Raw genomic sequence first — 17,458 nt, forward strand, 5'->3', positions numbered from 1 at the left:
ATGCCAGTTAGTGACTTTTGATGCCTTTTACTCTGGCCTGGTGTTCTAAAGCCTACAGACTAACTAGGCTAAGATGCAGTTGAGCGAGAATCGAACTTAGGATCTAGGTCTTTAATTATTCTGTGTTGCCAATAGTACAAACAAATACTGAAACCAATAGACAGAATAGAAGTTACAAAACAGGTGCAAAAACCACATTACACTTTCACTTGCAGAGCCCCTTAAGAAGTCACATATACAAGCACATGAGTTGCACCTTTGCATCAAAAGACTTATTGCATGCTTGTCCTCAAACTGCAACCATCAACATCTTGTTATGAACCTGTGGTACTCAGGCTTACTTATTTACAGCACCAACAAACTCAGCACCGAGCAGCTTCTCCACATACTTCCCGAGTATATCCACCTCCAAATTCACCTTATCTCCAACTTTCTTCAATGGCATTACAACATTCTGCTGAGTATACTCCACCATCATTATATTGAAACAACATTCCGTTGCATCGAACACTTTCACTACTGTCAAACTAGTCCCATCTATTGCTACAAAGCCTTTCGCCACAATGTACTTAAACACCTCAGGCGTAGTCTTGATCTTAAACCACAATGAGTTTCCCTCTCTCTCAACTTCCACAATTTCCCCTGTCCCGTCCACGTGTCCTTGCACGAAATGCCCTCCCATTCGCGTTGTTGGTGTCACTGCTCTCTCTAAGTTGATCATGGAGCCTGGTTCCATGTCTGTTAAAGTTGTTAATCTCAGTGTTTCTGGTGATACTCCAACGGTGAACTCAGAAGATTTGGAGTTATATTCTGTGACTGTTAGGCATGTACCGTTAATAGCAATGCTGTCACCGAGATTTATACCTTGGAGAACTGTACTTCCTTTGATTTTGATACTGAAACTAGAGTCATTACTTTGAGAGAGTCCAATGTGTTTTATTTCACCGACTTCTTCAACGATGCCAGTGAACATAGATTGAATTTGGTTATGTTTGATTGGTGTGAATTGAAAACTCGAATTGTGGGCTTTGAAGAGGAGAGACAACGAGGGAGATGTCTTGAGATTGGGGGTGACTTTTAAGTGGGTAAAAGAGTTGAGGCTGTTCAATATTGAGGCTTTTGGAGGGGATAAGTTCAAGATTTTAGAGACAGAGGTGGAAGAACAGGCCGAGGATATCGACATTTTTAGCAGAAGTTCAATGAGCCTAATGTTTGATTCGATAACATATATAGAGATGAGCAATAATTCAATGTATATGAATGAATGTGGCATGACACTAAGCATGGGTTTACCCTGTTTGCATGCCACTTTTCCTGCATGCCGTTTTTGTTCAATTCTTTTTACGAGAAGTTAGACTAGAAACAACTTTGTTTAAGGAGGATTACTAGTCTAATAATACATGGATAATCATTTGGGCTCTAATCTAAGGTTATAACTTACAAGGCACATTTGCATCTCGATGAGAGAACACGATCAAGTGGGAGTGACGATCTCGTGGGAGTGACTTGCTACATCTCCCAATACTCGATGAGTTGCTTGTGATCTGTTGTTGGGCAGAGCAGCAACCAGTATAGAAGGTTCAGGTAAATTTGAGTCGTTTCTAAACCACTGTCAAGAGCCTAATCAAACCGTCCCTAATATAGTCAGGTTGTGGTGCAGGCACTTCCAGCTAAAATTTAAAGGGTCGTCTGTCAAGAGGAAAAGAACCAATAAAATTACGAATATTTATTCAGATAATAGCAGTAAGATCTCAGCCAAACAAAACATATATAGAAAAGGCCATACACTGAAGAGTGATTTGCAGCAGAATTTCCAGAAAAGTTTACGACACGGGTGATACAGTTTGGAAAACCAGATTATTCACTCCTGACTGTAATTTATAAATCATTATCACAGATATGATGCTAGCTAACTATAATGGAAAAATTGTAATACACTTAAACCCTTATTGAGTTCATTAATATAGAGAAATCAAGCAGTCAGACAAACATCACATCTTAAGGAATTTTAAGCCCTGGTTTTTTCTCTAACTGACCAAGGACTTTTAAACCCTGATTTTCTCTTATTGACAGGATGGGAGAAAGGCCCAGAAATCTGGATTATGCCACCAACTGATACCGTGTTTTTAACCGCACTTGGTGTTTTCTTTGTCAGAGCTAATGATTTGATTTGAGCTGCTGACATTCCTAAAATAGCAAGATTTACTACTATCAAAGCTGTATGCCTGTTGTGTACTTGCTACATGCCTGACTATTTGGTTTTCCTTAACAAGCACTAAAGCTTGTCCTGCTTGAAAATTTTCGAGAGAGCTCACATATGATCCAAACTCATTTCTCGTGGAAATCTTCTCATTGAAACCTAGTGAAAGATTAGAGACAGAAGTATATCCTCCACCTCCTTGGTCAGCTTTGTCAAAATACAAGTACAGGGGAAAACTTTTCACTGAAGTTACTGAATTTACAGAAGGTCCTGAGCCAGCAACAACATTGTCATTAAAATCAATCCTTTGATGCACTATTTGAAGATCCCCATTATTGCCTATTTCCATTAAATTACTGTAATTGAACTCTTGAGTTGCTTGAGTTGTTATCTTCCCATAAGATGATTTCACCCACCCCGCAGACTTTATAAGCCTACTAGCCCTTGTCAAAAGTGTCCCATTCAAACCAGTAATATTTGACACATAAGAAACACGGTGAGGCAAGGCACTCATCCTCAATACCATTCCTTCCGTTTTTTGACTCTTTCCATCCAACCAGACATGCAAATTTGCGTCTATGTACCACACATCTAAAGCATTTGTAACACTAAAGCCAAACTCGTGTGTCTTCCCATCTAATATTGTTCCTAAAGACGGAGTGATCTCAATATCATATGAAGGAAGATCAAATGATCCAATCGCAGAAATGGGTCTCCATAAAAGGGGATCAAATCCTCCGGTATATATGACACTAAATGGCCAAACTGCACCAACTACCTTACCATCCAAACTAACAACGACCTCCCTAAAAGGTCCATTTTTCCTATCATAAGTAAGGTTATTTTTCGCAATGTATTCATTTGGTAAATTTGTATACCAAAACTCATCAGTCTGATGAGGTGAAACATACACCTCCAACACAGCCTTGTAAGTATTTTGAGGGATTTTAAACATCTTTGACTCTACTTTCGTAGAACTATCTACTTGAAACCACAACCCGTCATTTACCGGCAGATTTCTTGATATGGGCAAGATCAAATCAGCATTAGAACCATGCCCATAACCAATATTGAACATATGCTTTTCGGCAGGATAATAGTTAAAACTTAGTTCAAAATGGTAAACTCCTGTAAACATATCATTGACAAGGTTACCTAAATAAACAGCAAGGGTTTGATTAGTCATAAGCAATGAGTAATACCTTGTAACATCTTTCTTAACAGTCCAAACAATCCCATTGGCACTTGGTTCTGCAGTGCAGCTTCTGAGGAGCTCAACTCCCCCTAGCCAAACCCCAAAAATGCGGTCAAATTGCCTGCCTTTACTAGTAGCTTTCAGTTCAAGAACAATCTTCGAAAAATCTTGAAATGGGCAACTCAAATATGGGGATTTATAATCAGCAAAAACTGGAGGCTTGGTAAAAGTAAAGCCAAAATCATGTTGAAGAACGAGTTGAGTGCAAGGCTTTGTGTTGGGCAATTCAATGGGTTTGGTCACCTCAAAAATTTTGGTGGGTGGCATATCAGTTCGGGAAGTGGAAGATTCAGATAATTGTGATCTGAAGCGAGAGTCTGATGATATGGACATTTTCGCAGTAGAGTGAAGGAAATAGAGGGAAAAGAGGAGTAGAGAGACAAGAGAGAAAGCCATTGAAAAAGGTTGAATTCTCATGTGGTGAGCAAGTGTTGAGTTTTGGCTTGTTTGTTAGATAGATATACACAATGTGGCTTTATAGTGAGTTACAACAGGATGATTGGACCATCTCCATTGTTGACAAGTCAAAGAAAAAGGACAAGAAACTGAATGAAGAAATAAAATCCTTCAAAGATATGGATCAGGGATGTGCTTTTACAGCCTCCCAAGTTCACTGATAATTTGACATTGCTTGTGTAACACAAGTACAAGTCATTTATCCTCACTGTAAAGTTCAAGCTTATTACAATGTAATTTTCAACATAGTTTTTTATCTCTATGCGGCAATCCAACAATCACTACAACATAGTCTTCCTGGTTAATGATTGATCAGACAATGAACGGCACTCCATCAATTTGACTTTTCAAGAAAACTAGGCCACTCCAATCACTCCATAATTTGTTCAAAGTGCCAGCTTTAGAACTCCGCAATTTTGAATTAGCTTATTGCAAAACAGGGATAACCTAACCTTGTAGTTTGCAATCCTTGTACAAAAGGTGCGAGAACAATTGATTTTTCCTACATAATTTTTTCGTGCTTCTGTGACAAATTAGCTTGTATCAAACCAAGGGCAAGGGTACCCTCTTTTTTTCTTTTTCATTTTTGGGGTTTTAATAGTTATTTCAAGGTGAGATTGTTACAAGCAATAAAAGATACTCCTATATACGCAAGTAATTTATTTTCCTCCTATAAGTAAGGCAGTTTGTAATCAGGAGTGGATCGTAAAAAAACTAAACTAACAAGGAGTGAGATCTCAAGTTCTTTAGCAACAAGCCTGTCTACAGGTCATTTACCAGGCCGAGACTAAACAAGCAAGAACATAACTTGAACTATTAACAGAGAATCCATTATTTCTTAGCACATAATGCATATTTACTGTAGACTACCAAATTAAACAGGGAATTTCAACTGTCTAAATGGTGGACATAAATTATTTGGATCCTGTTCTCTAGCTGGAATAAAAGACCACTATACTTGACTGTTTAATTTATTTTGATGTACATACATATATATATTTTATAATTTGATTGGTTTCAAAACCGAAGCCGAAATATCTGTTACTGAACCAGAAATTTGAAACCAAAACCAAATTGTTGAATCAATTATGGCTTTAATATTAAAACCGAACTTATAGATAAAGGGTCCACCTAAGAACCAAGAAAGGACAAGCTCTTCCTCTCCCAAGACTTGACTACCGACAATAAAAGCAACTGTATTCCACAGACCAGATTGATACTGAAATTTCCACAAGTGATTGGAAATTTCCAAAAGTGGTTGGAAATTACACAAGTAATTGGAAATTTCCACAAGTGATTGGATTGGAAAAAGGCAGTGTCAATAAGAAATGTAAATGTATCACGACATTAAATCCTCGCTATCATCCCAACCCCGCAAACTAAAGGTCTTAACTACCATCATACTGAGTCTACTGATACCTTATTATTCTATTATTATGTTGTATACACAGATTGAGAGAGGAGGAATCTTAACTTATCAGGTATGGTCAATTATTACAACTTCGATATATGATAGGTTGTAGAATATATACATGAGTTGAATATAGAAATGCATATTGGTACGTGGAGGTCCTTTGGAGGAGGGGCCATGACGCTAGTCATTGCAGCATTGGCACAGGAGCCGTACCTGTTAGCAGTCTGTAGTTGGTATTGAAGTCTACCGAAAGAGTTTCCAGACCCTCCAAAGCTCTTCTATCTGACATCTGATTCCAGAACTGAGTCTGTGTTTCTTGAAACCAGTGATGGCATTCTCTGCAACAAACAAGGAAGCAGCTTCTGTCTTTCTTAAATTTCATCGGTAATTATGAGAGTCTAATGAAATAAAATGCAAATATAATTTAGAGAAAGGGGGCGATTAAGTTGGTCAGGAAAAAAAGCAAAGACAGAAGTGACCTCAACATGATAGCTAAATAAATTATCAAACACTGGTGAGTGGTGGCTATTAGTCAAAACATGTTTACAAAGGATAAATATAGAACGGCTTGATGATGCTATTTTTTGGAAGAGAAAAACAAATCTGCGCTGATAGTATCTACCTGAAAGTCAGGCTCTCAAAATTGGCAATTACGCCTGTCATAAAAACGCAAACCTCCTCTGATGATGTATCTCTTAAGATAAGAATCCACCTAGTATAAACTATCTGAAAGATCAAGACTGACTACCTGTAACTCCGTTCAAGGAGAAATTATCAAATTAAAGGAGTATTATTTAGCTGTACCATTACATAGAAGAGTATAAAGAATATGAAAAAGATAGCCCTTGTAATTTAATGCACCATATTCTTACCTGACCATAATAGACATTGAGCTTGTAAAACAAAGAGATTTACCTCGCGTTCAGTGTGTCTAGAACGTGCAGTTTGGCTTCATGTTCAAACCCAAACAGAGTAAGTAGCTGTTGCTTGAATCCAAAGTTTGGACAATGATCAATTTCTATAGGCCGCCTTCCAATACTTGGGAGCAGTGGATAGATCTAGGTTTAATAGCACAGCTTATTAGTTTTTAGTTCCATGTATCTAGGAACACTTGTACATTGTGCTAACCAATTTTTACACCCTGGTGACCAATAACAGCAAGAACATGTTCAGTTGTTATAAATCAGTATTTCCAAATAACAAAAATTATGAAATCAAGTAGACACATTAATCACTATAAATCCAAGGTAGAAAGAACCATTCCTGTGCAGTAATATATATTTTCTATCACCTCACTTTTGCTCTAAAGTACAAAATTGGGGTCTAACAATGTTCTACATGTACTCTACATGGCTATGACACCTTGATATGGTCAATTAGCTAAGAGCTGGTGGGGAATGGGATACAGTACAAGGGTTTTGAAAAAAGGGTTACAAGTGAATCCACAGAAAATACTCGTTTACAACACAAACATTATACTAGTTCTGAATAAAATTTGAAGTGAAGAAAATAGCATAAATTTGTGTGCATTTTAGCACAATGGATTAGCAGGACAAAGACAAATAGAATTTGGTGCTAATGACAGTAATATATAAATCATTATCACAGCAAACAAGGATAACTTTAGCGTATTAATTTTATAAAATTTTACCCCCAAGTTTAATAAAATATGAAAATCATGAAGCACTCGAATAAGTATTACATATTAAAGACTGTAAAAACATAATAAAGACTGTAACAACCTGCCTTTTTTCTCTATTGAATTAGATAATAAAAAAGTCCTGAAAGCCGGATTATGCTTCTGGCTGAAAACAGGATTACTTATCATTCACTTTGTCATAGATAATGGCGTTCTTTGAGCTACTCCCATTCCTAAAATAGCAAGACATTAAACTATCGAAAGTGTATGCCTGATGCGCGCTTCCTATACTCCTCGCCCTCACCACTAGGTTTCCCTTAAAAAGCATGGAAGCAAGTCCTTTTTGCAAATTTTTGCAGAGCTAAGTGATGATCCATACTCAGATTTCTCGGTAATCTTCTCACTAAAACCTAGTGACAAATTGGAATGGTAATATGGTAATATATAAAAGGAATAGCTGCATTCATATACTTACAGAAGATCTCAGCCAAAATAGAACATAGATAGAAAAGGTCCATTTGCTCAAGACTGAGTTGCAGCTTTATTTTCTTACGAAACATCTGATACATTTTGGACAACTTATACTGACGCATTACTCTTATCCCCTTTCTGTGCCAAAGAAAATTCTAATTTGATGCTAATGACTGTAATTTATTAATCACCAATAGAGAAATCAATATTGACTTTCACGCAAGAACTATAATGCAATTGTACCCTATTGAATTTATCAAAATACAACTGTTCGGAAGCAGTCAAAACATGACGCATCAAGGACCGTTAAACCCTCTTAATTCCTTTATCGGATGAGATGATAGGAAGGCACTACGAATGGGATTGTGCCACCATCTGTGTAACCCGAGGCCCCAATGAGTTGGTGTTCTTTTGTTACACTTACTGTTCTCTTCATCATAGATAATGGTGTAGTTTGAGCTGCTGACATTTCTAGAATAACAATACTTACTACTGTCAAAACTGTATGCCTGTTCTGTACTTCCTGTTCCGCTGACTACTAGGTTCCCCTTAACAAGCAATGAACCTTGTCCTTTTTGCAAATTTTCAAGAGAGCTAACTGAAGATCCAAACTCAGATTTCCTAATTATCTTTTCATTAAAACCCAGTGACAGATTACTTACAGAAGTATATGCTCCACCTTCTTGGTCAGCATTTTCCGAGTATAAGTCCAGAGGAAACCTTTTCAGCGACGTTACTGAATCTACAGAAGTTCCTGAGTTGGCAATTGTAGTGTCTATAAAATCAATCCTCTGATGCACTATTTGCAAATCCCCATTATTGCCCATTTCCATGAAGTTAGTGAAATTGAACTCTTGAGTTGCCTGAGTTGTTATCTTACCATGAGATGATATCACCCAGCCGACAGAATCTATCAACCTAGTAACCCTTGTCAAAAATTTCCCATTTAACCCAGCGAAATTGGATCTGTAGGTAACATAATGAGGTGAAGCGCTACTTCTCAGTACTTTTCCTTCTGTTTTTTCTTTCTTTTCATCCAACCATATATGCAAATTCGCATCTATGTACCACAAATTCAAAGCATTTGTAACACTAAACCCAAACTCATGAGTCTCACCATCTAATATTGTTCCTAAAATTGGAGTGATCTCAATATCATAAGAAGGTAGATCAAATGATCCAATTGCAGAAATGGGTCGCCATAAAAGGGGGTTAACTCCTCCAGTATATATGACAGTAAAAGGCCAAACTGCACCAACTACCATACCATCCATGCTAACCACAACCTCTCTAAAAGGTCCGTTCCCTGGAAGATCAGTAAGGTTATTTTGAGCAATGTACTCATTTGGTAAATTCATGTACCAAAACTCATCATTTTCATGAGGTGAAACATACACCTCCAACACAGCCTTATAAGCATTCTGAGGGATTTTAAATTCCTTAAACTTTACATCCGTAGAATTAATTACTTCAAACCACAACCCTTCATTCAGCGGCAAATTTCTTGAAATAGGTAAGATCAAATCAGCATTAGAACCATACCCATGACCCAAATTACCCCAATTCAGCATATGTTTTTCAGCAGGATAAAATTGAAAACTTAGCTCAACATGATAAACACCGGTATAAGTACCATCAACAATATTGCCTAAATAAACAGCAAGAGTTTGATTGGTCATAAACAATGAATAATACCTTGTAACATCTTTCTCAACAGTCCAAACAATCCCATTAGGCCTTGGCTCTGCAGTGCAGCTCCTAAGAAGCTCAACTCCACCAAGCCAAACCCCGAAAATTCGATCAAACTGTCTGCCTTTACAAGTAGCTTTCCATTCAAGAACAATTCTTGAAAAATCTTGAGATGGGCAGTTCAAAAAAGAAGGTTTATAGTCAGCAACCACTGGAGGCTTATTATATGTATAACCAAAATCATGTTGAAGAATGAGCTTAGAACAAGGCTTTGTGTTAGGCACTTGAATAGGTTTAGTGACTTCAAAGAATGTAGAAGGTGGTTCATCATCATGTAAGGCTTCAGAGAACTGTGAACTGAAGAGAGAGAGTGATGATCTGGGTATTTTTGCAGTGGACTGGAGGAAGTAGAGAGAGAGTAGCAGCAGAGAGAGGAGAGACAAAGCCATTTATGGTGTTTGTATGATCAGTAAAGTTTTGACCTTTTTGTTGGTTGGATAGATAGACACTGTGATTAAGACTAAGCAACTAATGCCTGTGTTATTCAAGTCATCATGATCCTCGTTATGTTCAAGCTAATACAGTGCATGCTTTTGTGCAATTCAGCTTTCGTGTTGTTTAATTATTTATACAGAAGTTTCGGGATTTGCTTGTTTAATTGATGCATTACAGTGTCAATTAAAAAAAGATTTGATTTTTTCTGATACAATCAGGGCCTTAATCACTCAGTTATCTGTTTAGAGTACCAGTCTTGCAATGATTTAAGCATTAAATTGTGTATTTTAATTCGAGCACCTAAAAAGTTTCTAAATATTGGGTTCACTTTATATTGTTTGGATATTTGACCCGTGTCAGAGCATCTCCAGCGATATTATTAAAATTATTGGCTAAAATAATTTAAAAAGAGATATCTAAAAATTTACTGCACCTGTAAACTTATTTACTTCGGGGAGTTAATTATAATAATTTGTTATATTTTAAAAATATTATGTTATTATTTCAGGTTTTTATAAATAAAATGTATTATTTAAATATGGTAACGAATTATATGTAATTTAACTACAGATTAATATAATCAATGTAGAGAGATTAGCTAAATTTTTAGTCAAGGGAAATATAAATAAGGGAAATATAAATATACCGTTGGAGCGAATAATTTTTACATAATATCTCTTAAACCTTTTTTACGAGAAAATGCGGCTTGTTACCAAAAACTTTTTTAAGAAAGAAAAGAAAAGAGTGAGAAAGAAAATTATATATTTGCCTCAAAAAAATTCTTCCTACTTTTAGAAAATAAAATGACTCATTTTCCATTCTTTTTTTTCCTTCAATGATTATGGAACACGGTGAAGTTTAAAGGGGTAATTTTTGGCAAGATATATTACATAAAATAGAGAAAGATATGGGAAAATACATAAAACTAGTTGTGATCAAAATTAGGGCAACCTGCAGAACCTTGCCTTTGACACTCAAGTGGTTCTTCATCATATTTGATTATTTAGCATTCTAGCAGCAAAATATGCAGACCGGTCATCAAAATATGCAAATTTATTCTGCAAGGCTTAGCCTAGTAAAGACCTCTCCTCTTAGTAATAGGAGGTCATGGTTCAAGCCTCATGGAGGTGTAAATATCTGAATTCCGGTAATTGACCATAATCCAAAGAAATGTGGTTTGATTTTTAACTTACAATGTCTGGGATGACAGATTACATATACATCATTGGTACTTCACATAAATATACAATTTGCAATCGAAAATCAAATTAGACCATAAAACAAAAGCAGGGACACGATGTCATTTTAGATAACTGTTTAACACTGACAGCTGGCCAGAGTCCCCATTTAAAAAGAAAGCTTCCAAGGGTGCATATGAAGAAGATGATCTATCAGATGAGTCAAATCTGTATGTGGGTTGCAACAGTTTGCTACCCTTACTGCATGTTAGTGTCAGAAGACGATGTCCTGTTCGCATCTGCCAAACCTGTAGTACATATACTTAAGGTTAATCTGGAATTTTTTTGTTAAATTAATTCATAAGATTAATTAGCTAGATTTTGAATTTGTTCAGAAATCTATAACATCAGCACATCAGAAGTTGGGGGTTTATAGACGCAGTCATGCAAATACTCTAAATGTGTTTTATTATTATTTTTGGCTTCTTCAAGCTGTGGGTGTTGACTGAACAGCCTCTCTACTCTTCAGAGTTGAGGAATTTCTGAGTACTTCTTACTCTTCCCAAACTTGTACAAGTGGGATACACCGGAAGACTGGGAATTTTTCGTTGAGTTTTAATTGGTCCTCCTCCGTTTCACAATAGTAGTCCACTTTTGAAAAAAAAAAAAATTGTTTCTGCCGTCCACTTCATCTTTCAATGTAATTTTTTTAAATGATTTTCAAAGACCGCCCTCTAGTTTATATTTCCACAATCAACTCTGCTTCACATATCTCTAGTTTATATTTCCAAGATCAACTCTATTCCACATTCAATATTCAATTAATGCAATAAATATTAATACAAATGAAATTCTTCTATCAATATTTATTTTTCCTAATATGCGTAATTTTCTGAAAGTGGACTACTTTTTGCAATGGAGCAAGCATGGTTGAGGTGCATTGATCTCATGTTCAGAAATTAAAACAATGCAACTAGAAAGAGCTCGTTGGCGGCTAGATGCTAATTCAAAGTTTAAATGAATTACAGATCAGGTGATACAACTAACCATTTAGTAACTACTGTTAACTTATAAGTTACTACTTCTGAGCTTCTATAAACTATTTGATATCTCTTCTTTGAGATAGCAAATAAGATTTGTCTTGGTAGATTACTAGAGCAGTTGGCCACTTGGTAGTCTACAAGAACTATGCTTGTCCAAGAAAAGTTGTTACGGTACGACTCTTGATTATTGTAATTAGATTTAATTACTTCATGATATAAACAAGTTTGCAATACAACTTATCCTTCTAGACCTAAGAAAGTAGGCCTTAATTTGTTGATCCACGGCCCTCGTTATTAGCAAAAATTTAATTTTAAATAGGAATTGAAAACTCCCCAAATTATAATCAAAAAAATTGCAGAAGTACTAAATTAAGTACCTCAACTATCCCTTTCCGAGGTGCATGAATGGCTAAACACAGGCAATAATCACTCTTTACATTGCCATGATAAGTAGAACTTGATGCACCCGTATTTTTATTAACAAGCATCTCAACAAACAGGCAGCTAGCATCACGATACCCCTGCATAGAAGCAAAGGTCAGAATAAGTACAAACTACTAGCTTTTGTGGAATTTAATTGCAAGCATGCAAGGCAGACCTTCCACAACCGCACCACTACAAGAGCCTGGGTATCCATGAGCAAGATGCGACCAAGTGAATCTGCTATTGCTGCCAAAGTACCACTGGGTGATAAAGTGAGCTTCTCACCCTTTCTAGGATTATCCTTCAAACACGTGAGAGGTAATGCTGCAAATAAAAATACAAATATAAAACCAGTAACTATACAGAATAAAAGCTAATAAAAAGAACTAAGGTTATGTGCCCTATAAGTGTAATAGATGACCCTTTGTTTTCCCTTGCTGACTATCTGCTATTTCCGATAATTTTATTCATTTCCTAAATTGAATAAATCTAACTAACCAAACATATTAATGCATAAATTTGTCAAAGTTATATTTATTATTAATGATCTATATGATTTATAAATGAGCCTATTGCATTATGCACAAAGTGAAAAATTCTTAACAACTTATAGTTTAATGCTTGTGCACAACTTCCAGTTTCTATCACTGAAGAAGCAAGATGTTCACACATAATAAAAACAAACAATAAGAAAGTAAAAAAGGAATTAATTTCTCTTAATACGAAGTACTATTTGATATATAAAATTTACGTACATTGTCACATATACTATATATTACAACTAGTTTCTTATGTCCAATTTCAAAATTAAGGCAACTTCTTTCACCTTGAGCAAATGATTGCAGCTTGGGTTCTGGTTTCTTTGGTGACTTTGATTCACTGCGCCAGAACATACTCGATAAAGATGCTATGGTTGAAAATGTTGCTGGCACAACTTTTGACAGAATAGCTCCCACTAAAGACCTCTTCCTGTCTTCCGAAAGTCTTCAGAAACCAAAAAAAAAAATTAAGTGAAAGTATGGATTCACAGGCTTTAATGATGAGAAGATGTATATTCAATTTACATTAATTATGAGAGATCATAAGGACTATCCCACAGAACTAACCTGAATGCTGAAATTACAGCATCATTTCCAATAGTGATCGCACAGAAATATCGTTGACTTGACTGCCCAACAACAAAAGCAGCTGAATTTCAAAGACCAGAATAATTCAGAGAGTTTCCAAAAGTAGTTGGGTAGTCAAAAGGTAATGTCACAACAAAAATGTAAATGCAACAATGGAGCCGATATTAAATCATCAGAATCATCCTAACCGCTCAATTCCAAAGCACTGATATCTTATTATGGTATTACGATCCAAACACTATATTACCCCCAACTCAGCCTGGGGGTCAGATGTGGGTGCTGATCGAAGCATCGGGTTTCTTATTTCAAAAAAAAATTAAGATTCTTGAATGTAGATGTAAAATTGGACACGAGTGGGGGGATGGCATATAAGCCTAAGATATGTGAAATTTTGTCTATTCTTCTTGTTCCATTTTACATTATAAATAGTGTCTTCTACCAATAATTTCTGTACAGGTAACAATTATGTATGTCATATTCATCGCAGTGCCAAATAATAATAACATAGAAATAGTAATCCATGGACCTCGCTCTCTAAAACAACTTGTTGCAAGGCCTTGTTATCATCTTAAAATTGGATTTCTGCATGATAAAGTGTCCGACATATTTATGAGATCTGACTCAGATCCCATGCCCAGACCCATGTCATGTTGGAACAACACGGATATGAGGACAACATTGCAAGTTCAGGGTAACGGAGTCCAAGCATAGATTGCAATTTGCATGCTTAACTTTTTTTAAACAATCTTCTATAGAATGCAGAACATAACATCTTCTCTTTAATAAGAGGCATCATAACTTTTCAAGTATGGGCAGATCATGATTTTACAACTTTGACAGATAATAATTAATAGCACATGTACTGATGTACACCAACTGAAGATAGAGATATGAATTGCTACCTGAAGTTCCATTAGAGGTGGGGGCATGATGCCAGTTATCGCAGCATCAGCACAGGAACCGTATTTGTTGACATTCCATAGTTGGTAAGGAAGTCTACCAAAAGTATTCTCAGAATCCTCTAAATAACTATCTTCTGACGTCTGATCCCAAAACTGACCCTGTGTTTCTTGGAACCGCCGATGCAGCATACTCTACACCAAAACAGGAAGGAGCTTGTGTCAGTCTTACATAAAAGGTAGAAAGTAATATAGTCGTAGTAACATATAATGGGAAATGTATAAATATAATATATAGTTGAGGATGTTTTTAAAAAAGAAAGAAAAAAGGATTTCTACAATAACAGTATATACCTGAATATCAGACCCGTCAAAACGCGCAATTACACCTGCCAGAACAACACAAACCTCCTCGGATGATGTATCTTCTTTCAGATCTCTCTTAGTTCCACGAACTCGTAACCTTAGAATTCGCCCCGGATAAACCATCTGAAAGAGAATGACCAACTGATTGTTATTCCATTTAAGTAGCAACTATCAAATAAAAAACGAACACCATTTAGGCTGTACTGTCACATCATAAGAGAAAATAAATATACTAATAACGTCACATTCACATATACATTTTAAAAAAATATTCTACTTCCTAATATAGCCATAGATACTGAGCTCATTCCATAAAGAGATAACAAGCTACAGCAAGACCAGTGTCTACGTTGTCTCTACGTGTGATCAGACTTCACTTCTCAAATGGGTTAAGTATCACTTTGGTCACTGAAATGAGAGGCATGTATCAAAAGTTTCACTCTAGTAATCGGGGTATCACTTGTACCACTATAGTAGAGAATAATGACACATCGTCAGAGTTGACCTGTTGACTTGACGGAAAACGTAACATCTCTGTCGTGGAAGCATATGTGGACACACGTGGACTCTCTCCCTCCCTCCCTCCCTTACCCCCTCTCTCTATCGCTCTCCTTTTACCCTCTCTTTAGCTCTCTCTCTCTCTCTCTTACCCTCATACCCCATATAATATATTATTATATACATACATACAGATCGATTATGCTTGGACATGACTGCATCAATCATTCTTAGCTTTATCTCTCAAGAAATCATCTGGGTCGGGATGAACCCGGCGAACTCTTTTTCTGGCTAAACCCGCACGATTGTGCTCGGTGTTTAGTCCAAATAGCACAACCAACATCCCAGCAACTCAATTAACATTACCACCCCTTCTAATGATGCCAAAATCTACGTTTCCAATCGGAAACTCCTTCAAATCGGCAAACTCGAACCTTTCCCAGCCAAACATCGATTTCAGTAGTTCATGAAGAAGAATAGAAAATCTATTCAAAGTTCTCAAATAACCCTTAAACTCGACTTGTACCAATTAGCAACAAAATGAACGTGTAAACATCATAAATAGATTATAGACAACATACAGAAGCTATTCATGAACTCAAAAACATCATAAAACCCCTAGAAATTAAAGTCCCAATTCAAGTCCATACCGACGAACAACAAAATTACAAAATACTTGACCTTATTCTGATCCCAATTACATGTACCCTTCTTCATCTTCTGTATATATATGTATGCATAGTTTGTTTGTTTTAATTATTAGATAAAGAATTTTCAGTGAGCTTCTTAAATGTGTGTTTTGGATTTTTTTTTGTAGTTACTAATTGTTTATGTGGGGTTTGTTTGATAATTTCAAGTGCGTCCACGGGTGTGTCCATGTATGCTTCTACGACACTGACGTTACATTTTCCGTTAGGTCAACAGGTCAATTCTAACGGTGTGTCATTACTCTCCACTATAGTGGTACAAGTGATACCCCGATTACTACAGTAAACCTTTTGATACATGTCTCTCACTTCAGTGATCAAAATGATACTTAACCCTATAAACCCCTTCTCAAATACCAAAAACAAGAATATACACCGCTAGCACATTAATCAATCTTATAAGCTGCCCGCTTTTCCACACTCGTTAACATCACATAAATTCATATTTAGCAACATAGCTCATCAGTGTATAGCAAAATAGCTCATCAGTTTTTAGAAATCCAAGTTTAGCAACATAGCTCATCAGTTATATAAAAATTCATGTTTGGCAACAGAGCTCATCAGTTTTTAGTACCATCATTTTGGCATGGTTCCCATTAACCGGGTTTAACACCGTTCCACAAAAGACATTACTTTTATAATTATATTGCATGCTAAATCATCAATATAACAAAACAAAAAACACAGTTGTTTATAAAAACAACACATTGATCCTACACACATTTCCAACCCACAATTGCCATCCAATTAACATATAATCTCCGCAACCAAAAAATACCAAAAACCCGATATACGTAACAAAAATCACACAAAAAATTATAAACAAGTATTGAATTAACCTGTCTATGAAGAAGCTGAGCATCAAGCGAATAAATCAACAAATACCCACAAGAAGTACCAAGAGCAAGAACCCTAATTTCATTAAACACCAACCACTCAATAGCAGAAATATACTCAGCCTCGATCGGGGACAAATCGGGTCGGATCTTGACCCGAGACCCGGAAGCATTTAATTGAAGAATAAGCACAATTGAACGATTAGCCAACGCAATTGAATGGGTATCAAGAGCAGATAGCAAATTAGGGTTTTCAACCAGCCAGCCCTCTTTCCCGGCGCCCAATTCGCCCAGCTCGTCGCAGGCTATGATGCCCACGTGGGTTGTGTGCAATCTTTTAGACATTGTTAATTAGGGTTTGTTTATGGTGCATTTGTTGATCGGAGATTAGATTAGATTAGATTCGATCGTTGTAATGGGATCTGGAGACTGATGAATTGATCAAATAAAGTCAGTGATGGTGCTTTTTACCTTTTCTTAGGGAAAGGAGATTTTTATCATTTTTATTAGAAATGTGTGATTAATTATTGAAACTTATTTTTGAATATTTTTTTCAAAAATATCAAATAGAAAGGGCAGTGTTAAATACACTAAAAAATTGCTTAATGCAGAAATAAGAAGTTACATTTATACCGTCCTCGTGTATTAAATGTAACTAGTATATAACTCGTGGGATACACAATTGTTTTTATTATATATATTGTAAATTTTAATTTTGATTATACCTCTCAAAGAATACTATTTTTGAGAATATGATTTGAT

The 17,458-nt window shown here is 36.1% G+C and overlaps 4 protein-coding genes across 10 annotated transcripts; all 4 read right to left on the bottom strand.

Annotated features, from left to right (window-relative positions):
• Positions 1-3,543, bottom strand: LOC141711660 (riboflavin synthase-like). The gene is made up of 2 exons (XM_074514266.1): positions 3,403-3,543; positions 1-1,689 (listed from the first exon to the last, which is right to left on the bottom strand). Exon 2 carries the CDS (start codon positions 1,283-1,285, stop codon positions 338-340), a length of 948 nt encoding a protein of 315 aa, XP_074370367.1. The 5' UTR covers positions 1,286-1,689; positions 3,403-3,543; the 3' UTR covers positions 1-337.
• Positions 1,811-4,037, bottom strand: LOC141711659 (peptide-N4-(N-acetyl-beta-glucosaminyl)asparagine amidase A-like). The gene has a single exon (XM_074514265.1). The coding sequence runs from the start codon at positions 3,870-3,872 to the stop codon at positions 2,127-2,129; it is 1,746 nt and encodes a 581-aa protein (XP_074370366.1). The 5' UTR covers positions 3,873-4,037; the 3' UTR covers positions 1,811-2,126.
• A 1,326-nt stretch (positions 4,038-5,363) lies between these two features.
• LOC141711657 (peptide-N4-(N-acetyl-beta-glucosaminyl)asparagine amidase A-like) lies at positions 5,364-9,697 on the bottom strand. Of its 7 annotated transcripts, none has more exons than XM_074514259.1 (4): positions 7,068-9,697; positions 6,241-6,466; positions 5,948-6,073; positions 5,364-5,663 (listed from the first exon to the last, which is right to left on the bottom strand). In XM_074514259.1, exon 1 carries the CDS (start codon positions 9,571-9,573, stop codon positions 7,732-7,734), a length of 1,842 nt encoding a protein of 613 aa, XP_074370360.1. In that variant the 5' UTR covers positions 9,574-9,697; the 3' UTR covers positions 5,364-5,663; positions 5,948-6,073; positions 6,241-6,466; positions 7,068-7,731. The 7 variants fall into 7 exon arrangements, with proteins under 7 accessions (XP_074370360.1, XP_074370362.1, XP_074370365.1 ...); XM_074514261.1 differs by having other exon boundaries at positions 5,364-5,723; XM_074514264.1 differs by having other exon boundaries at positions 5,364-6,073; positions 6,241-6,383; positions 7,440-9,697.
• A 1,046-nt stretch (positions 9,698-10,743) lies between these two features.
• On the bottom strand, positions 10,744-17,197 carry LOC141711661 (uncharacterized). The gene is made up of 8 exons (XM_074514267.1): positions 16,700-17,197; positions 14,644-14,778; positions 14,293-14,484; positions 13,370-13,431; positions 13,090-13,247; positions 12,439-12,587; positions 12,218-12,361; positions 10,744-11,105 (listed from the first exon to the last, which is right to left on the bottom strand). The coding sequence occupies exons 1-8, from the start codon at positions 17,039-17,041 to the stop codon at positions 10,920-10,922; spliced, it is 1,368 nt and encodes a 455-aa protein (XP_074370368.1). The 5' UTR covers positions 17,042-17,197; the 3' UTR covers positions 10,744-10,919.
• Between the last annotated feature and the right edge of the window lie 261 nt (positions 17,198-17,458).

The sequence above is a fragment of the Apium graveolens genome, chromosome 3, assembly GCF_009905375.1.
Source record: "Apium graveolens cultivar Ventura chromosome 3, ASM990537v1, whole genome shotgun sequence".
NCBI classification, from domain to species: Eukaryota; Viridiplantae; Streptophyta; class Magnoliopsida; order Apiales; family Apiaceae; genus Apium; species Apium graveolens.